The 23,062-nt window shown below is 33.0% G+C and overlaps 1 protein-coding gene across 1 annotated transcript; it reads left to right on the forward strand.

Moving 5' to 3' along the window:
• The first annotated feature begins 633 nt into the window (after nt 1–633).
• On the forward strand, nt 634–3,347 carry LOC139840022 (U-box domain-containing protein 10-like). The gene is made up of 4 exons (XM_071830239.1): nt 634–988; nt 1,226–1,342; nt 1,428–1,775; nt 1,850–3,347. Exons 1-4 carry the CDS (start codon nt 686–688, stop codon nt 2,918–2,920), a joined length of 1,839 nt encoding a protein of 612 aa, XP_071686340.1. The 5' UTR covers nt 634–685; the 3' UTR covers nt 2,921–3,347.
• The last annotated feature ends 19,715 nt before the right edge of the window (nt 3,348–23,062 follow it).

A 23,062-nucleotide genomic window follows, 5' to 3' on the forward strand; every position in this document is an offset into this window, starting at 1 on the left:
TTATTATTATCTCTTTTACACCTGTATCATATCGATACTATCTATTTTTTTATTTTATTTTTTTTAAGCAAAAGGATATTATCGACAGTATCTATAGTTCTCTACTACTCCCAATAAACAATGGATTGAAAAATAATTTATATCATACACTTGGGAAAAATAACTCAAACTTTATGATTAATACAATTCATTGAAATCAAACAAGAATACAACTATAGAAACAATTAGGCTCAAAACCAAAAAACATAGCGCACAAATAACAAAAATGATTGTTACTGATAAAGTTCTTTTGTACCTTTACTTTATATTTATATATGTAAGACATAAAAATAAGTAAAAGTTAAGGGATAAGACTGAAAAATGAACAAAAAGTACATGTTATAGATATTTTTTTCTTAAAATGTATATTTTTTATTTGGAGACAATAGATTTGGAACGAAATAACTAATATTTATTATTTAATATTCATATTCAAATTTAATATTTATTATTTATTACTGTAGATAACTAATAATTTAATTTAATAATAAAATAAAATAATAATAATTTTTAAATATTATTATAATGACTTATATTTTCCATTAAAACCCCAAAATTTTCAATCATTTACTTATTTTCGTAGTGGCCTGCATTACACACACAAACCCCAAATTCACCACCACCACCACCACCACCACTAACAGCCATGGCCGGCGTTGATTCCACCGCCGTCCTTGCTGCCATCCAATCTCTCCGTCTCGTCAGAGACGTCTCTCGTACCGCCGCTAACGGATTCTCCGGCGACTTCAAAAAACACTGCACAGACCTTTCTAGAAGAATCGCTTTACTATCGCATTTACTTGAAGAAATTAGGGATTTCAAAGGCGATTTGAAATTGCTAAATTCCTCATCATCTTCTTCAAATTCTTTAGCTGACTTAACTGTTGCTGTTCAATCATCCAAAAAATTGCTATCTGTTGCAGCCAATTTTGATCCTAAGATCTCGCCGGTACGTTACCTTTCAATCCTCAATTATATATAATATATAAATATAATTTTGTATATTCATACTTTATTCTGGTTTAATAATGTTTCTAAATTGTACAGTAATTGTATTAGTTCATTGTTATTGTGTAGAATTGTGACTTGTGAGTTCATAATTTATGTTATATATAATTACTGTATTAAATTATTAAATTGAATTATGAATTTGTAACTAATTAATAATAATAATTTGTTAATAAAGGATGGAGCAGCAAAGAAAATAGAATTTCAATTCCAGAGTGTAACATTGAAACTGGAAAAAGCTTTAGCAAACTTCCCATATGATCATTTTGAGATCTCAGAGGAAGTTCAAGAACAAGTAAGAATTTGCTCATAATTATGTGCTTATCTTCCAAAATTTAAATAACTACAAGTCTTTTAATCTAAAACATATTTTGTATTAGGTTGATTTAGTGAGAGGTCTGTTGAAAAGAGCAACAGAACGATACAGTAAACCCGAAAATTCGAGCTTAGGTAGAGATCCTTATACTGTAGAAAACATAATTGTGATCAATCAACCACAACAACAAGAGGAAGAAACCAAGGTTGAAACTTTATTGAACAAAAGTGTTTCTAAAGTGAATAAACAGAATGAAATTGTTCATCAATTGGAACCTTCATCTGCATCATCTGTGACATCATCTTTATTAGATGAAACCAAGAAGTTGGATGCACCTTTGTTTCCGGTTGATTTCCTTTGCCCGATTTCTCTTGAACTAATGCGGGACCCTGTTATCGTCTCCACGGGACAGGTAGATCAAGATCTTCAAATAAATTCGTTTCTTTTGATCTTATACGTGTTTTTTGATGTTGAGATTTGTTGCAGACTTACGAGAGATCGTATATACAAAGATGGATCGATTGTGGGAACACAACATGTCCGAAAACTCAACAAAAGCTTCAAAACGTTACTCTAACGCCTAACTATGTGCTAAGAAGTTTAATTACACAATGGTGTATTACTAATAACATAGAGCAACCAAATTTACTAGCAAACAGAAGACTAAAAAGGAGTGACGGGTCGTTTCGTGATGTAAGTGAAGATATACAAGCCATTGAAATACTCGTGCGGAACCTTTCAAGCCCGTCAATCGAAGAACGAAGATCAACTTTATCCGAAATTCGATCATTATCGAAACGAAGCACCGATAATCGAATACTCTTAGCTGAAGCTGGAGCAATTCCAATTCTTGTTAATTTACTAACATCTGAAGATAATATCATACAAGAAAATGCAGTTACTTCGATTCTTAACCTTTCGATATACGAAAACAACAAAGGACTTATAATGCTAGCTAATGTGGTACCTTCGATTGTACAACTATTAAGAGTTGGATCAATGGAGACTAAAGAAAATGCGGCTGCAACCCTTTTTAGCTTATCACTTGCTAACGAGAATAAAATCATAATTGGTGCATCTGGTGCAATTTCTGAATTAGTTAATCTTCTTGAAAATGGAAGCAATCGAGGAAAAAAAGATGCTGCAACAGCTTTGTTTAATCTTTGCATTTATCAAGGAAATAAAGGGCGAGCTGTTCGATCAGGAATTATATCAGTTCTTCTTAAAATGTTGACCAATTCGAGTAGCGGTATGGTTGACGAATCGTTGACTATTCTTTCGGTTCTCGCTAGCCATCAAGAAGCAAAAGCAGCCATAGTTAGAGCTGGCACAATACCACTTTTGATTGACCTTACAAGAACAGGAGTTTCAAGAAACAAAGAAAACGCAACGTCGATCTTGCTTTCTTTGTGCAAAAGAGATAGTGAAAATCTTGAATGCATAAGTAGGCTTGGTGCAGTAATCCCATTAACGGAATTGGCGAAAAATGGGTCAGAACGAGCTAAACGAAAGGCGAAATCGTTGTTGGAGCTTCTTCAAAGGTCTCAACAAATTTAACATTCGGATTGAATAATAACCTGCTAATTTGTTTATTCAATTCAACTGATTCTTGATCTTCATACTCACCGAATTTTTTCTGAGTTTAAAGTGCGAGGGAAGAAGGTAATTCTTGATCCTGATTTGTATTTTTTTTTTTTTTTTTTTGATTGTGTTTATGAAATTCATTTGATACTGTTATTGTTTGTTTGATATATCCTTATGTGGATTATTGAGAATAACCTATGAACTGAATTTGTGACAAATTTTTAGGAATTAATTGGCAATTGTATATTTTTTTGGGTGTGATGTTAAAATGTATTCAAGCTCATTTGGCTTGTTTCGTTCATGTCATTGTTTTCCTTTTATCTAGTCTTTATTTTTTTGACTCGGTTGTAAACACAACCAACTGGGTCGAACTTACAGGCTGTACGTTATTAGCAAAACTATGTTGATGTACGTTATTTGTATTGATATTATCGTTCGACAACTTGGAATATTTCTAAGTTGTCTATTAATAGGAAAGTACAATTCATCCCAATATGTATCCGTCTATTTCTTTTAGTTATTTTCTTGCGAAAAAACTGAAATTAAAATCGTACCGATTCTTGAGGGAAGAGGTTAAACAAACCGTGAGCCTACCGAATGACAAAACAAACCCATTGACCAATGAAACCGTTCAAACTTACTTTCCAAATAAGCCACAAGATCACCGAGACTCCTAAACATACTAGAGAACGTATAAACCAAAACCATAGATTAACCTAACCCAAACCACACTACCACCTATGAAATCACCTCAAATTGCCGCCATATTCAAAACCCGCCGTCGGAAAACTCAAGAACACCCAACTTGAACCCAAAACCGCAACCTCTAAATCTCACGACACCACCACCTGATGTATCCGTCTAATATAAGTGATACTACATATACTATATATAACTAGACAAAATAGCTCGTGCATGTAGTACTTTGACTCGGTATCTTCAAAAACACAGCACCTTTGACTCGTGAAGTCCGGAGGGGGAACCATGACCGACCGCTTAGGACCCAAGATTATCAGAGGTCCAATTATATATATATATATATATATATATATATATATATATATATATATATATATATATATATATATATACATATACATAATCGGATATTTGAAAAGCAGTGAAACTAGAGAAACGCAACCGAAACATCAAAGGCAAAACACAATAGACCCAAAAACAACAATTAAAGGCCCGGGAAAAAAAAATCAAAGACCACTAGCATTTTAACAATGGCTAAAGAGCCTTATTTAAAATAATTTATATTATTCTTGAGGGCCTAAAGACCATTTTTTCACCTCGTTCTAGGTACATAAATTCTCCGAACCAGCCCCTAACCTTTGACCAACATTCCAAGCATACAATTCACATGAACAACAACAAGAGCTATCAATCAATTCATCATAAAAAAAACAAATCGGATATCGTTAAACATTAAGTTTACAATAACATATATTTAAACACAATATAACTACGTTGAGGTACGAAATTATCGTTAATGATAGTGTACCCCACCTTGAAATTTTAATCCCCGCTTCGTTAACGATCACTTACGAAGAAAATATCGAACATGGGGATTACGAAGCTAAGTCTTCATACGAAGTAAAGCCCATCATCGAAGCTAAGGTCCAACAACGAAGCTAAGTCCATCAACGAAGCTAAGTCCAGCAACGACGCAATCTAGTGCCTCGATAACCTCAGTCACGACTTGACTTAAAGGAAAGAAACATTATTGTTTTCCAAAAGTATAATAGACATTTTAAAAAAGTGTATGCTCTCTTTACATAGCTGCTTTGGGAACTGATGCTACATAGCATTAGGAACTGAATACAAAGCATCTTTAACTGCCTTGAGAACTGAATACGGAGTATCTTTCTAGGATTTCCTTGTCTTCTGATGACAGAGATACGAAATTGATTAGACACTAAAAGGAGTCATTCTCACAATATAAATAAGGAAGCATAACCTCTGAAAAGGGGACGCTCACATACTATCCATCACTCATACTTTCAAGTCATACTTGATAAGACACATACGACTCTCTATGTTGTATCTTCGTATCTTGGTGGCATAAAGTAAGATACATTCTTACTACCTTCGGGAAATCGCCAACAAGAACACACACATCACAAATGTCCTATTATACCTATGTGGTGTGAAGCAAGTTATCTTGCTACTTTCGGGAAATCGTCAACAAGAGTATAAACTACTCTCATTTACCCTTCTCATCTACACTTGTGTTTAGAGCCAACCGACATCATCTCTTCAACAAGAATACGTCGGAAAGTGCCCAAACAGTTAAACAATAAGGCTTTGTGATCATGTGTGTGAACATTATATTGGCTTCAGACGCTGATGACCACTTCAGTCCAAGATGCAGTAACTGGAAGGTCAAAACCTTACAAAAAACATGTTGAAGCGACACTTTATGACTCTTGAAACGGTGAAAGCCATGTTTTACTAGACTAAATATAATTTAAATTATTATAAAAAGATGTTGAAACTTAATTGAATGCCTAATTGGTTGGCTTGAAGCCACGATAATTTGACATATCAGATTGGTATATGGAATCGGACCAAGATGACAATTGATTAAAATATTAAATAAGTAATAATCGTTATAAGGATAACGATTGGAGCTTTTGATGTAATTCATTTGATTAAGGAGTTAGCTAGTGGCCTCGTTCTACAAATATATATTGTCGATTATATTTTTTATAATTACATCTTAAAGTTATTGTTAATGTAATTTAATGTTAATAAAGTCTAGATTGACAAGGCTTGTCAAATTTCAAGATCTTGAACGATTATTCTCGTTTTACACTAATTTCATTCCATATTTTATTCTAATGCCCACCTTAAATTCTTAAAATAATAAAACAAATCTATAATCTAGTGAAATGACCCGTGAAACCACATGTTTGTTTAAACGAAACAGTTTAATAATATGTTTTAGGTATTAAGTGAACGTAAATGTTAAAGTTATTTAGTTTAATGACCCGTAGAACCACATAGTCCGACTAAGAAACTCGTCAGCTGAACATTTCATCAAACACCTAAAATGCATATTAAACAATCCACATCCAATTATAAGAGATAATATTGGTTGTTATTTTATTTTAAAAGTGTAAATTAAAATATAAATGTAAGAATTAGTTTCCTTCTGCCTAACTTTATACATTCTCGTACTCAATTCAAAATAATTAATTAAAATTATGTAAAATTATTTAATTTTAATAATTAAAATAATTATTAATAAGATTTAATATTAATAATCAATGAATAAGATTTAATTTTAATTCAAAATTATTTAGATTAATGACATCACCCACCATGCTTAGATTTTTTTCTTTTTCTTTTTGATTTTTTCTTAACAAAGAAATTAGCCTAATAATGACATCATCATTTTAGCAATATAATAGAAACTATAGATAACAAATCGTAACAACTATACTGTAAATCAAATTAGAGTAAATCTTTATTTTTGAATGAGGTATATATATATACTAGTTTATAATTCGCATTGTTGCATGACTTAAATATGAGATAATGTTTTAAGTATGTTAAAATAATTTTCTTATTACACCTTTAGTAATAGTGATTTATTTAAGTATGCATGAAAATCAATTATAATTATAAGTTGCTATTGTTATTGAAGTATGTTAAGGGATAACACATGCGTGCAAAGGGTAAAAATTCATTATACTTGTGACGCTGCACTATGATTTTTTCTCTACTCGTCGGGCTCGGTGTACCCGTCAATAGCTTAATTTTTCAGCCATATTCACGACTCGCGAGTGAACCCGAATATTATAAAATTATACAAATAAACTAATCAAAAAAGTTAACGCAATAAAAACTAAAAAATATATGCAATAAGTTCAAAATGTAGTTAATATAGGGCAGTTAGCTTAAAAAGGTAACATAAAGTTAAATTTTCTCAAAAAATGAAATATCGCTTTTTTATTTGTCCACGTGTGACTTGTCAAGTTGTTCAGCAGTATGATAATTCATTATCTACTTGTGATCTATCAGTACGTAAAAAAAATATACCGACCCATATTGTATGGTAAAATTCTTTGAAAGCTTTGATGAATGATCGCAAATCCAAGAGATAATACATAGATGCAAATTCAGTTTTAACGAACGATTTAATGAAGATGCAAATTCAGTTTTAACGAATGATTTAATGAAGATGCAAATTTAGTTTTGATGCTTGATTTTATATGGATCCAAATTCAGTTTTCACGACAAATGATGATTTCGTGCTCATACCCCATTTTTAAGTTAACTGAATCGTTTTTCGTTTGTTGTGGGTCGTGATCATGGGAGTTATAGCATTGTATATGTCATCATTGTAAGTGTCGTCGGAGAATGTGCACAAAATTTCTGGTCATTTTGGTGACGTTCTTGCGGTTGTTAAATAAACTTCGTCTCTTGGTAATTTCGGGTCCCTATTCGCTTTCCTCAAGTCTAGTTTGGTGAAACACATACACGAAATTGTCGTAAAAGATCTCGACAGGCGTGTTGATTCTACACTTCAAGTGTGGGTTAACGAATTGGGTATGACAACGGATTTTCAGCGTTTGACCATGGATGGCTTCACCGGACTTTCTTGATGAGATGAATAGATCGGTAATACTAGGTGAGGACCCAGATACTTGTTGTTACGGACTTACGATGCTTTTGATCGGGTTGGGGCTGTTGCGGTGTGGACAGGCTCCGTGTGGTATTCTTCCCAATACGATTAGTTAAAAAAATGATCTAGATGTAGCTCGAGGGTGGTCAAAGGTGGGATTGGTGGTAATGAGGCTGATTTGGTGGCAGAGGACTCGGTGGCTCGTGATGATGGTGCGAAGGATAATATTGAATTTATATTGTTATTTTATTAACTGGATGCTAATAATCGTTTGACTATCTAGTTGAGACCAGTTCGTGACAAGGGTCACAGAACAGATTTGTTTATTTAATTTGAAATTGTTAGGACCACCTAATGATGTACGAAAGATATCAGATTAGTGTTAATTACCCGTGTGATATGAGGTATTATTTTATAACCCATTTATATACTTGTTTTTGGATTATTCCTCCAATTTTCCCAAATTAGAAACTCGTACCTAAACTTTAATCCTTTGAAACCCTAACTTGAATCTTGAAGTGGATTTGGATTAAATCAAGTTTAGAATCTGAATTCGTGTATAATCAGTGATCTTTAACAAGGTATGTGTATTGAATCCATGGCTTAATCTTGTTTTAATCTTAGTTTTGAGTCAAAATGGGTTTTAAGTTATTTTGGCTTGATTCTTGATGCTTATGTGTTAGAAATGCTTGATTAATGTTAGAAATATATTATGTAGTTGTTATATGATGTTTTTAAGTGAGTTTCGTGACCAGAACAAGCAAAAATCAAGATTTGGGCTCAAAAACCCGAAAACTGCGTGATGGTGCTGTTCTTCAGCTCCCACACAAATGAAATCTCAACCGTACGATTGACCACGCGGTTGAGGTCTCAACCATGCGGTTGAGGGCTCAACCGTACGGTTGAGGGCTCAACCTTGTCAGCCCATACTTAATGACATTTCAGCATTTTGTAAAATTTGTTTTGGTCGTAACTTTCAAACAGTAACTCCATTTTTGATGAATCAAATATCTTTGGAATCCTAATGAAGAATAATTTTCATTGGTAAACTTTTAAGAAGCTATATAAAACTCTATTTGGATCGAAAAAGAGGTTTTAGCCTTTATGTCTTGTTTTGCACTCACTTGTATGAAAATATTGATTGAGGTCATGATGTAGACTTATTAAATTATGAATATATGATGTTATGAGTTAGTTTATAAAATGAATTGATTATGTTATTGATTGAGATACGATTACTGACTTGGATTTGTATAGATAGCGGGGCAGAGGTGAAGACTCAGTGATATTAGACAACTGAGTTCTGCTCGTATCGGTGAATGGGATAATCTAGTAGTTAAGGTGTAGAGTGGCATGATCTAGACCGTTGACCTAGGTGTTATGATTTGAACCCGTTGCTGTTGTGTGATGTTGACGGCGCTTGTTGGACCAATGTTTCTTTTGATCACGTTGAGAGGGAACAACCTTGCTTTTGATCATGTTGGGCTCATTGATGTTGTATGAGTAGTATAAGTCTGAATGACGTATAAGTCTGAATGACATGTTCGTCAAGTGTGGAATACTTATACTAGTGATACAGGGTTCTGCGCTTTCGGTAGACTCTAGTCTGATTAAATAGGGTCGTAGGCTCGGCCAGGCGTCTGAGTCTCTCATGGTTGCTTTCTAATACCCAGGGTTACTTTCGATTACCTACGGTTGCTTTGAATTGACCGTTGCTTTTGACTATTTACGGTTTTTTTGGATGACCGTTGCTTTTGATTACTTAGGGTTGCTTTGGATTAACCTTGTGATATGGACTGTTGTATGCTTTTAAGACCGCTCGCTTTTGTTGATTTATGCTTTAGAGACTGTATGCTTTTGTGATCAATTACTTTTGTATCATGATGCTTTGGTAGTCTGTATGAATGAGATGTTGATGTCGGATCTAGTGATTGTAATTGTATGCTTTAGCTGTTAGATTATCTTATTCTCTTAGCTTTGTGCTAACCCCACCACCCACCCCCTTACAGTTTGTAGATCTTTCGCATGCCAGGATTTGGGGGGAAGATGGTCGGGTTTGGTTATGTTTGACGAGGCTGAAACTCTGATGTCATTTTATAAAATTAAGGAAACTATTTGTTGAAAGTAACACCAGTCGTTAAGTAATAATGTGACCTTTATGGATTTTTTTATAATCTCCTTTTAATGTATATAAGGATATTTTCGTAATTAAGACTTCCGTTGTGAATAAATAAAAAGGGTTTTACAAATATGGAGGTAAAGTTTTCGGTGGTTCGAGATCAAGGTGAGGTTGATGATGGTACGATTGGGGTTGCTTCTGTTTGTTTTGATGTGAATCGATCCGGACGAAGTTTGGATGAAGCGGAACTTGTCGTGAATTCAAAAGAGCAACATGTTATTTCTGATCTATATGTATCCATGCATTTAGACAAGGGTGGTGTCAGGATGGTTCAAAAAAAATTTCGTGGGTTGGGAAAGGCTGCTTAAAAATCTTGCCGGATCGAGTGGGACAATTTGACTAAAGGTAAAACATTGTGTAACGACCCGTCAAAATCGCTATTGACGCGGTACGTTATTCATTGATTCCATAGTGAGGTTTTAACCTCTACATGATACGTTTTAATAAAAATATTGCATTCATTAAAATAAGTGACTTTCTAAACATAGAAAGTTATAAACATGTGGGCGATTACTTAAGTATAAGTAAATCCCCGAAAATACATAAGTCTTTATCTTACAGGTTGATATCACCGTCAAATTATTTTATTACACAACGTAGTTTTGTTTCGAATGCAATAAACTTTATACAAAGCATGAGAGACTCCATGCAGGCAACAAGCACATCACAGCGGAAGCAGTCTAAGGACATGAGAATAAAACATGCTAAAAAGGTCAACACGAATGTTGGTGAGTTATAGGTTTAATTGCTCGAGTCATAAGTATATAAAGATGGACAACAAGATTTCATCAAAAGTTTATCAATAGATTCTACGTAACAGAGCACCCTGGTAACTAAACTTAACGCTATAATAATAATTACCCTATTCGTTTTAATACACGCAAACCAACGTGTCGTAAACTCAAATAACATACGTCCGTTAAAAGGCTAGCGCTACTAGCTCGGACGGGGATGTCAAGCCTTATGGATCCATATACAATTATTCGCGCCCACCAGTCCACATCCTACGTACTGGCAGCTACTAGTTACCAAAGCTAAGGGATTTTCGGTTTAGGTCAGTGTAGAATTAAGTATGTACTTGTGTCCATTGGTATAAAATAAAGTGCATGTATTCTCAGTCCAAAAATATTTAGAGCATTTAAAAATGGATCTATAAACTCACGGTTCAATATTGAGATTCAATATTGTAGGCAAATTGCGTAGACGTAATGATAGTGGATGATTGTATGGTTGGTCTTGGATTCACGAACAATACCCCGAACAATATTTTCTTAGTTTTAAAACGGTTTGAAACCCGAATTAAAAACACCTGCGTATATACCTTATTATTATTAAACTTAAATTATAAATTATAAATTATAAATATAAATATAATTGTATGCAGAAAGATAGAGAGATATGAAATTGTGTAAAAACTCGAGCAGCACCCTTGGCTTTTATAGGCCATTTGTGAGACAGACGGCTCCGCTATCGCGAACAGTTTATGCCTTACAGCTCCGCGATCGCGAAGATGCGCATTTCCAGCTCAGAGATTTTTGTTCACTAGCTTGTCGACATAATATAATAATTATATATATAATTTATAATTTATATTAATTAATTATATATTATATTATATTCTCGTGCATAGTTGACTTGTAACCTTAGCTCCGTTGTCTTGTACGTTGATGCCCGGTTTATGTCCCGATTCTGGTTTTTCGAACGTCCTTTCGTACGCTTAGAAAACTTGTACTTTACGTTTCGTGATAAGTACCTTTATCAATAATTAGACTTATTTGCCAGTAAATTATCTTATTTGAAATGTAACTTATAGATTTTAGTATTTTGGTCATTTGCTTCTTTAAATCGTATAGAGATTTGGTGTAAATTAGTCGAAATTTTCCGGGTCATCACAGTACCTCCCCGTTAAAGAAAATTTTGTCCCGAAATTTTGAGTAGTACCTGTTTTATGAGTGATATCAGTGAACAATTGTGGATACTTTTGCTTCATTTGATCTTCACGTTCTCAAGTAAACTCGGGTGTCACACCCTCAAATAGGGCCAGGGGTATTTGTGACTATTCATATCATAACACAGTTGTATAAACGAGAACGACTCTATATGAGACGTTTTGAATAAAACCTTTATTAATAAAACAGCGGAAGTATTAAGAGTGTTTACATCAAATCCAAACTGGAATAGTAATAGTTTTAAAATGCAAAGTAAATGTAATGAAATGAAGACTCCATGCAGCAGCATTCAATTCATCAAGTAGCAGTCATAGCAATCATCTTAATCGTCACCTGAGACAAAACATGCTTAAAGTGCCAACCAAAAAGGTTGAGTGAAGTTCATAGATTTATATAATATGCATTAGACTACAAGATTTAATTTAAAGTTGATTGATACCAAATATATCAATCTAAAAGTGTTGTTGTAGTTTGTAATATCGCGACTAAACAATAGTTACCTCGTGACACCTTGTACAGTCAGTGTCGTTGAATCATTATTATGTAACCAAAGACCAACGGTCAAATGGTTAGAGACGTTACTCTCAATAGGCCTACTCACAATAATTAAGTTTGCATTATACCAAGCAATTAACGATATTACAGTGAGGATTTGCATGACAAAGCAAGACAGCATAATAACATTTGAGTATTTGTGTCTAAACGTAAAATAGTTATAAAGCAAGCATGTGTCTCACCCCAAAAGTTATAAACAGTTAAGTAAACAGTAAAAGTGAGGCTATGAAAATTACCTTAAATTAGCACACCGAGGATTTCACTAGGAAGTAGCTGTAATTGAAGCCACCCGTCAAGAAAGTTTGATGATCAAAAATAAATCCAATACGTTTATTTGTTCGTGAAATATTTACTCCCAAATATTTTACGAAAGTATAATATTAATTGTATATTAGAAATCGCGCGTATAGGAATACGACACTTTAAATATTTTACTTATACAATAAATATATTATGATAGTTTGAATATATAAGTTTTTATATTATTATTTACCAATCTTTAATTTATAATAATATTTGATTAATACTTATATTATATATATATATATATATATATATATATATATATATATATATATATTGAATTTGTTTTTATTAAACATATAAATTGTAAATAAATATAAATAATGTTCAAAAATTCATACAAATTAGTAAAAATATTCTAGAATGTATTTAGGTATTTTATAAGTAATATAATATGTTTATGACAATTTTTAATAATTAAAATCGATTTATTCAATTTTATTATGTTTCGCATGAATATAATAATAAATAAATTATAAATTTGATTTAAATACACATAAAAATTATAAAAAAATTATTTTTGATCAGAATAATATCATATTAAGGTTAAGAAACTTGTAAAAATATTTGTTTGATTTTTATTTAATTATTACATATATACTTCGTATATACACATATATATTCAATAATTCATTTTAATTTCTTAATAATTATAAATCCTATTATAATTAAAACAAAAATTTTAAACATGTTTTCTTACTCAATATTAATTGTGGAATAATTATATTAATTATAACATGGTATTTATTTTTATTTCAATTACATATAATTTATATCATTATTTACATGTTTCGGAAAAAAATAATCAACCGAAATAAATAAAAAAATAAAAAGAAAGAAAAGAATACTTACAATAAGTAGTTCTTCAAAGAGAGAAATGAAGGTTTAAGGTGCAAGTTCAAATGAAGAAATGATGGGCTATTTATACTTGAAAAATTAGGTAAAAAGAATAAAATAATTAAAAGAAATAAAAAGAAAAAATATTTTAAGTCTTAGTTGGTTTGATAATGGGATTTAAAAAATTAAAAGTATTAAATTTTAGGTCATGAAATAAAATAACAAAAGTATTTTTCCATTAACATTTTAAAATAAAAAGCAAAAGTAGTTTATTACTTTATATAAAAAATAAACATATTCTTTTTATAAAAAAAATGGGCCGTCCCTTTTTTTAATTTTATATATTATTATTATTATTTTTTTATGAGAATCTTGATCCAAATTTTTATTTGTCATTTTTTATTTTTATATATATATATATACCGAAATATATATATATATATATATATATATATATATATATATATATATATATATATATATATATATATATATATATATATATATATATATATATTTGTTTTTTTTGTTTTTTATATATATTTATAATTTAATCCTAATCATTTTTAATATTTCAAGTTTTATAATTTATATATTGGACATTAAATACTAATTATAAAGTTAATTATTTAACTTTATATATAGTTTTGTACCGGGTTTTTATATACTTTCATATAATATTAATAGGTAATATAATTTACTTAATATTAAGGTTGGGGTTTGAGTTATCGACTGAAAATTCATCATCCGGTCAACGTTTATTAAATAATCATCGATTGAGTTTTAATAACAACCATAACGTTAGGGGTAAAATAGTTAATTCAAAGTGAAAAAGTGAGGGTTGTTATAGTACCTCCCCGTTAAAGAAAACTTCGTCCCGAAGTTTTAGGTAAATTTCTCGATTGCATCAGCGTTTGAGAAAAGATGGGGATATTTCCGCCTCATTTGGTCTTCACGTTCCCAGGTATACTCGGGGCCACGTCGTGAATTCCAACGGATCTTAACAATAGGTATGGTGCTTTGTTTCAAGCATTTAGCAGATCGGTCCATGACCTCTACGGGTTCCTCTATGAAGTGCATTTATCATCAATGCGAATGTCATCCAAAGGAATAACGAGAGTGTCATCAGTGAGACACTTTTTAAGATTCGAGACATGAAATACGTCGTGTACGCTGCTAAGTTCAGCAGGTAGTTCTAATCGATAAGCCACGGGTTCGATCCTTTTAATAATCTTGAAGGGTCCAACAAAACGCGGACTTAGTTTGCTTCGTTTACCAAAACGAACGACGCCTTTTCAAGGGGATACTTTCAACATGACTTTGTCACCAACTTGGAATTCCAAATCTTTCCGACGTTTATTAGCATAGCTCTTCTGTCGGCTGCGGGCAGTTTCTAATCATTTCTTAGTCTGAACGATCCTTTCGGTTGTCTCGTGTATGATTTCAGGACCGGTTAACTGTCTGTCCTCTAATTCATCCCAACATAAAGGTGATCTACATTTTCGCCCATATAAAGCTTCAAAAGGAGTAGCCTTAATACTTGAATGATAGCTGTTGTTGTAAGAAAACTCGACCAAAGGTAAATGTTTATCCCAACCTTTGCCGAAATCAATAATGCACACACGAAGAATATCTTCCAACGTTTGAATGGTTCGTTCACTTTGACCATCGGTTTGCGGTTGATAAGCAGTACTCATGTCGAGTTGAGTTCCAAGAGCAGTTTGTAAGGATTTCCAGAATCTGGAAGTGAATCTATTGTCGTGATCGGATATGATTGAAATAGGAACACCATGACGAGAGACAATTTCCTTAATATAAAGTTGTGACAATCTCTCCATTTTGTCGGTTTCCTTGATCGGTAAGAACTGAGCTGATTTAGTAAGGCGATCAACTATGACCCAAATAGTATCATTGCCACTAGAAGTCTTGGGTAATTTAGTAATGAAGTCCATAGTGATACCTTCCCATTTCCACTGTGGGATTTCTGGTTGTTGAAGTAAGCCAGACGGTTTCTGATGTTCGGCTTTAACCTTCAAACAAGTTAGACACTTGCTCACATATTCAGCAACGTCTGATTTCAGATGAGGCCACCAATAAAATTCTTTCACATCATGATACATTTTACTAAAGCCTGAGTGAATAGAATACCTAGTCTTATGTGCTTCATCCAAGACTAGTTTACGTAGATTTCCGAAGTATGGAACCCAGATTCGGTTATTGAAATACCGCATTATGTTTTTCTTAGTTTCCAATTGTCGTACGAGACCTCCAAGTCCCTTAAGTTTGACATTTTCTTCTTTCAATGCTTCTAGTTGCGCATCGCGAATTCGAGTTGTAAGATTAGTCTTAATGACCATATTTAGAGCTCGAACTCGAATAGGTTTTTCTCGTTCCTTGCGACTTAGGGCATCGGAATCGGAATTCCCTTTTTCGAGGTGATAGTTGAGTTCACAATCATAATCGTTTAATAATTCAATCCATCTTCGTTGCCTCGTATTCAGCTGTTTTTGATCAAAGATGTGTTGGAGACTTTTGTGATCGGTAAGTACCATGAATTTAGTTCCATATAGATAATGTCTCCACAATTTTAAAGCAAATACCACAGCTCTTAATTCCAGGTCATGTGTGGTATAGTTCTTTTAATGGTTCTTAAGTTTTCTAGATGCATAGGCAATAACTTTTTGTCGTTGCATCAATACAAAACCAAAACCTTGATTCGAGGCATCATAGTAGACAATGAAATCGTCGTTTCCCTCGGGAAGTGATAAGATCGGGGCTGTAGTCAATTTTTCTTTTAGAACCTTAAATGCAGATTCTTGTTCACTTGACCATTCGAATTTCTTCCCCTTGTGGGTTAATTTAGTGAGAGGTTTAGCAAGAATGGAAAATCCTTCAATGAACCTTCGATAATAACCAGCAAGTCCCAAGAATTGGCGAATTTGTTTCGCACTCTTAGGCGCTTCCCAGTTTTGAATAGCAGTGATTTTTGCTGGATCAACATGTATTCCTTCGCTATTAACTACATGTTCGAGAAATTGAACTGTTCGTAACCAGAATTCACACTTGGAGAACTTGGCATACAGTTGCTCATTCTTTAGTAATTCTAAGATCAAACGTAAATGTCATTCATGTTCTTGCTCGTTCTTGAAATAGATTAAGATGTCATCTATGAAAACAATCACAAACTTGTCAATATAGGGTTTGCATACACGGTTCATAAGATCCATGAATACAACAGGTGCATTGGTTAAACCAAAAGGCATGACAAGAAATTCATAGTGTCCATAACGAGTTCGAAAAGCAGTCTTAGAAACATCAGCTTCCTTGACCCTCAACTGACGATAACCCGACCTGAGATCAATTTTTTAGTAAATACTTGACCCTTGAAACTGGTTAAATAGGTCATCAATATGTGGAAGTGGATAACGGTTCTTGATGGTTAACTTGTTGAGTTTCCGGTAATCAATAAACATCCTCAACGTACCATCTTTCTTTTTGACTAAAAGAACGGTTGCTCCCCATGGAGACGAGCTAGGACGAATGATTCCTTTCTCTAAGAATTCTTGTAGCTGAATGGATAATTCCTTCATTTCAGATGGAGCTAATCGGAATGGTGCCTTTGCAACAGGTGCAGCACCGGGAGTTAAATAAATTTGAAACTCGACTTGTCTTTGAGGTGGAAGACCAGGGAGTTCCTCAGGAAAAACTTCAGGAAATTCTCTAACCACAGGAACATCTTCAATTCATTTCTCTTCCAGTTTGACTTCCTTAACATTAGCCAAGATGGTTTGATATCCTTTCATCACGTACTTTCGGGTTTTGATGCATGATATAATGTTGAGTTTACAACCACTCTTCTCTCCTTGTACGACTAAGGTTTCTCCATTTTTGAGAGGTATATTAATAGTCTTATCATAACACATTATTCCCGCTCTTAATGGTCTCAATCAATTCATTCCTACAACTACATCAAAGCTTCCTAACTCGACTGGCAATAAGTCAATCTTAAAGAGTTTATCGACTAAGCTTAAGTCACAGTTTTTTTAAATTTTGTCTACTTTCATAACCTTCCCGTTTGCTACTTCTACGAGGCACTTAGCATTTAGGGCACTTGGTTTTTAAGCAAATAAAGTACAGAAATCAGTAGACTCGTAACTTCTATCAGCACCAGTATCGAATAAAACAGTAGCATAGTAATTGTTAATAAGAAACGTACCCGTTATAACTTCATCATCCTCATGGGCTTCTCCGGTAGTCATGACAAATGCTCTTCCCTTAGCATTACCAGTTATTGCAGTATTGTTCTTAGGATAGTTGTTTTTGTAATGCCCCTTTTCCCCACAACCGAAACAAGTAGGCACGGTTGGGGTTGTATTTGTAGCAGGCAGAGCAACTTTACAATTCTTGGTCGAGTGACCAATCTTCTTACACCTTCCGCACTCAGCAGTGCACAACCCATGATGATGCCTATCACAGCGCTTACATAGCGGCTTTGTTCCAATATAACCACTTTTTGTAGTATCACCAACCTTTTTGTTTGAATTCTGACCTGAACCTTGAGTAGGCTCAAACTTTCTTTTGTTATCAGTAGCCTTCACTTCAGTTTGTTTTTCTTTGGCATTTCTTGTTGCAGCCATAACTAGATTTTGGGTCATCAACATCGTAGCCTTAATGGTTTCTTTACCAGCAGATATAACATTCCCCTGAATCTGAGGAGGAAGACCGATGATATACTTTTCAATCTTCTTGCTCTCAGGAGTAACCATACTAGGGCATAGAGCAGGTAGCTCCAGAAATCGATTGTTGTATTCCTCAACTTCAAGATTTTTCATTCTTAACTCCCAGAATTCGACTTCAAATTTCTGGACTTGATTCTAGGACAATACTTGCCAGCCAGCATGGTTTATAATGTTTTCCAGGGTATGGCTAGGGCAGCAGTCCATCCAACTGTACCAGCATATGCAGTCCACCAAGTTAAAGCTCCACCAGATAGAGTTCCAGTAGCATACTTGACCTTGTCAGCTTCACCGCAGTTACACAGACAAAACACAGATTCGGTCTTTTCAAACCAGCGGTTTAGTTCAATTGGTCCTTCGGTTCCTTTATAGCTTGGTGGCTTTCAATTCATAAATTCTTTGTGTGAGCATGAGTTAGGAGGGTTTCAGTTTCCGTTATTGTTGTTTTGATTATTGTTGTTGCCTTGAGCAGCAGCAAGGAGTTATTGAAATTGTTCATTTGTGAGAGTAACGTTAGAAGAGTTGGTATTTTCATTTGGTTGTAGTTCTCCAGCCATTGTTTATTCAATACATAATTACAGTATTAGTTGAAGAGTTATGGTGCGAATAAGCTTGCAAAGTAACAACACTCAAATGGATAATAAAAAGGTAGTATAGGTTAGTTAGTGATAATGATGGTGAAGCAAGTGGGAAATTAGGTGTGCGGACAGATCCTTTTAGCATCGGATCTTTCGATGTCCGAAACGATGATTGGGTGATGACTAGACATCTTAGGAAAAGGAGAAAGAATACTAGGTAGATTTTAAGGCATGGTGTAAAGGCAAGATATAAGGGATGCATAGTAAGGCAAGCATAGAGATGATAGCAATTAATACTAAGGCAAGAATATAGACAAATAAGAAAGGCACTTAAACTAAGACAGGAAAGGTTATAGTCCTAAAGATTGCTAAGGTACCTAACTAGCACATAAGGCACACATAAAATGCAATCATGGTTCTCTACAACAGCCTGGGCTCTGATACCACTCTGATTTAAATACATATAAAAATTTATTTTTGATCAGAATAATATCATATTAAGGTTAAGAAACCTGTAAAAATATTTGTTTTATTTTTATCTAATTATTACATACATACTTCACATATACACATATATATTCAATAATTCATTTTAATTGCTTAATAATTATAAATCCTATTATAATTAAAAAAATTATAACATGTTTTCATACTCAATATTAATTGTGGAATAATTATAGTAATTATAACATGGTATTTATTTTTATTTCAATTACATATAATTTATAACATTATTTACATATTTCGGAAAAAAAATAATCAACCGAAATAAATAAAAAAATAAAAAGAAAGAAAAGAATACTTACAAGAAGTAGTTCTTCAAAGAGAGAAATGAAGGTTTAAGGTGCAAGTTTAAATGAAGAAATGATGTGCTATTTATACTTGAAAAAATTAGGTAAAAAGAATAAAATAATTAAAAGAAATAAAAAGAAAAAATATTTTAAGTCTTAGTTGGTTTGATAATGGGATTTTAAAAATTAAAAGTATTAAATTTTAGGTCATGTAATAAAATAACAAAAGTATTTTTCCATTAACATTTTAAAATAAAAAGCAAACGTAGTTTATTACTTTATATAAAAAAATAAACATATTCCTTTTATAAAAAAATAGGCCGTCCTTTTTTTTTAATTTTATATATTATTATTATTTTTTATTTATGAGAAGCTTGATCCAAATATTTATTTGTCATTTTTTTATTTGTATATATATATATATATATATATATATATATATATACCGAAATATACATGTATATACATTTGTTTTTGTTTTTTTATATATATTTATAATTTAATCCTAATTATTTTTAATATTTCAAGTTTTATAATTTATATATTGGACATTATATACTAATTATTTAATTATTTAACTTTATATATAGTTTCGTACCGGGTTTTTATATACTTTCATATAATATTAATAGTTAATATAATTTACTTAATATTAAGGTTAGGGTTTGAGTTATCGACTGAAAATTCATCATCCGGTCAACGTTCATTAAATAATCATCGATTGCGTTTTAATAACAACCCTAATGTTAGGGGTAAAATAGTTAATTTAAAGTGAAAAAGTGAGGGTTGTTATATCGGGTCCTCTTCTAGCTTTGTTTTAATTGTTTGACCTCACGGTCCATGATTTCAATAGGTTCTACGATAAAATGGAGTTTATCATTGATTCGTATTTCGTCAAGAGGAATTACGACATCCTCTTCAGCTAAACATTTTTTCAAATTTGACACGTGAAATGTGTTGTGAACACCACTAAGTTCTTGCGGTAGCTTTAATCGATAAGCAACTGATTTAATTCTTTCGGTGATTTCAAAGGGTCCTACGTACCTAGGACTTAGCTTACCTCGTTTACCGAATTGTACAACGCCTTTCCAGGGTGACACTTTCAACATGACTTTGTCGCCCACTTGAAATTCTAGCGATTTTCTTCTTACATCAGCATAACTCTTTTGACGACTCATAGCCGTTTTCAATCGCTGTTGTATTTGAATGATCTTTTCGGTGGTTTCATGAATAATTTCTGGTCCAGTAAGTTATCTTTCTCCTACTTCACTCCAACAAATAGGAGATCTGCACTTTCTACCGTAAAGTGCTTCAAATGGCACTGCGTTGATGCTCGTATGATAGCTGTTATTGTATAAGAATTCTTCCAAGGGTAAGTGTTGATCCCAACTGGTTCCAAAGTTAATCATGCATGCCCGTAACATGTCTTCCAATGTTTGTATTGTTCTTTCACTTTGACCATCTGTCTGCGGGTGATAAGCGGTGCTCATATCTAATCGAGTTCCCAATGCTTTTTGTAATGACTGTCAAAAATGTGATATGATTCGGGTGTCGCGATCAGATATGATGGAAATAGGTACACCATGCCTGGAAACTACTTCAAATATAAGCGTGCTAATTTCTCCATACTGTTTGTCTCCTTTATTGGTAGAAAATGAGCTGATTTAGTGAGGCGATCAACTATCACCCAAATAGTATCATGACTACCTGCAGTCCTTGGTAATTTCGTAATGAAATCCATGGTTATTCTTTCCAATTTCCACTGAGTAATTTCTGGTTGTTGTAGTAATCCTGACAGCTTTTGGTGCTCAGCTTTGACCTTCGAACATGTCAAACATTTGCTTACATAAGTAGCAATTTCTGTCTTCATATTAGGCCACCAATAGAACTTCTTGAGACCGTGGTACATCTTCCCATTTCTCGGGTGAATTGAGTACCTCGTTTTGTGTGCTTCATCCAGTACTAGTTGCCTTAGGTTACCATGCTTTGGTACCCATATTGTGACGATCCTTCCAAATCCCTTTGGACGAATACATCATTCATTGATTTCATAGTGAGGTTTTGACCTCTATATGATACGTTTTGTAAATATTGCATTCTTTTGAAAAGGCACACCATAAATGAATATATAAATCCAAGGTTTTCAATGTCTGATGATTTCTACGTATAGACAATCACCGTATATAATAGTTTACAATACTACATCCGTTGACAATGCAGTCAAAATAAGATACATGGTGATGATTTTGTGAATGCAAAGTTTTCTTGAATAAAGCATCTATGACTCCATGCACATAGCTTGTATAACGTATAAACAAACAGTGGAAGACTTCTAGAAACCTGAGAATAAACATGTTTAAAAGTGTCAACATAAAGGTTGGTGAGTTCATAGTTTTAATGTTGCGCATAATCTGTATATAAAAGTGGATCACAAGATTTCAGTTGTTCTATCCAGAAACGTTTATCAAAATATCCTACGAAATTGAGCACCCTGGTAACTAAACTTAACGTATAAATATTTTATACCCTTTGTATAATCATCTTAATAATACACGCAAACCAACGTGTACGCTTCTCAAATAGCATACGTCCGTTAAAAGGCTAGTGCTCTAGCTCGGACGGGGATATCAAGCCTTATGGATCCATATACTACTACTCGCGCCCACCAGTTCTTATAACTGGCAGTTACTAGTTTCCAAAGCTAAGGGATTTTCGGTTCAAACTCAGTGTAGAATTTAGTATGTACTTGTATCCATTGCATTTAAAATAAAGTGCATGTATTCTCAGCTCAAAAATATATATTGCAAAAGCAATTAAAAAGGGAGCAAATAAAACTCACCTTATCAGCACATAAGGTCATTTACCAAAAAGTGACCGAAACTCGGAATGCAAAATTAACCGTAGATCTCAACCTATAGAACATATGTTGATCAATACATGTCTAATAAGCTAGGTTGGGTCATAGTGTATCACAATCCTAATGCTCGATATTGACATACAAAAGTTATCAAAAGTCATTTCAAAAGGTCAACCTGACCCAATATGATCTTTTAAAATCTATACTATAGTTTGAATGATCATGGTAATTGAAAATAGTTTAACATTTCACATGGTTTCCCAATTCTTGAATAATTAAACTATAGTTTTATAAAGCTTTAAAATATGATAAAACAGTCAATTTTGACAATTGTTCAACAAATCGAGACGTGCCTTATATAGAAATTCTGATAATGCTAAAAACGAACATATATTTCATAGCATTATTCCTCAAGAAAGACAAGCTTTTAGTTGCAATTGTTCTATTTACAAGTGATATTCGTTTAAATAATAAAAGGTGAAGACAAAAGACAGATTCGATGAATTGAAGACGCAAACGACCAAAAAGCTCAAAAGTACAAAAGACAATAAAAAAGGTTCCAATTATTGATAAGAAACGTCTCGAAATTACAAGAGTACAAGATTCAAAACGCAAAGTACAAAATATAAAATTGTACGCAAGGACGTTCGAAAATCCGGAACCGGGACCAGAGTCAACTCTTAACGCTCGACGC

This window comes from Rutidosis leptorrhynchoides, chromosome 4 (assembly GCF_046630445.1).
Source record: "Rutidosis leptorrhynchoides isolate AG116_Rl617_1_P2 chromosome 4, CSIRO_AGI_Rlap_v1, whole genome shotgun sequence".
Taxonomy (NCBI): domain Eukaryota; kingdom Viridiplantae; phylum Streptophyta; class Magnoliopsida; order Asterales; family Asteraceae; genus Rutidosis; species Rutidosis leptorrhynchoides.

Bases quoted from the DNA above. Each gene is read 5' to 3' on its own strand.
- LOC139840022 (XM_071830239.1), top strand. From the start codon at position 686: ATGGCCGGCGTTGATTCCACCGCCGTCCTTGCTGCCATCCAATCTCTC. The intron at 989-1,225 runs GTACGTTACCTT...TTGTTAATAAAG, and splicing joins TTGATCCTAAGATCTCGCCG to GATGGAGCAGCAAAGAAAAT. The intron at 1,776-1,849 runs GTAGATCAAGAT...GATTTGTTGCAG, and splicing joins TTATCGTCTCCACGGGACAG to ACTTACGAGAGATCGTATAT.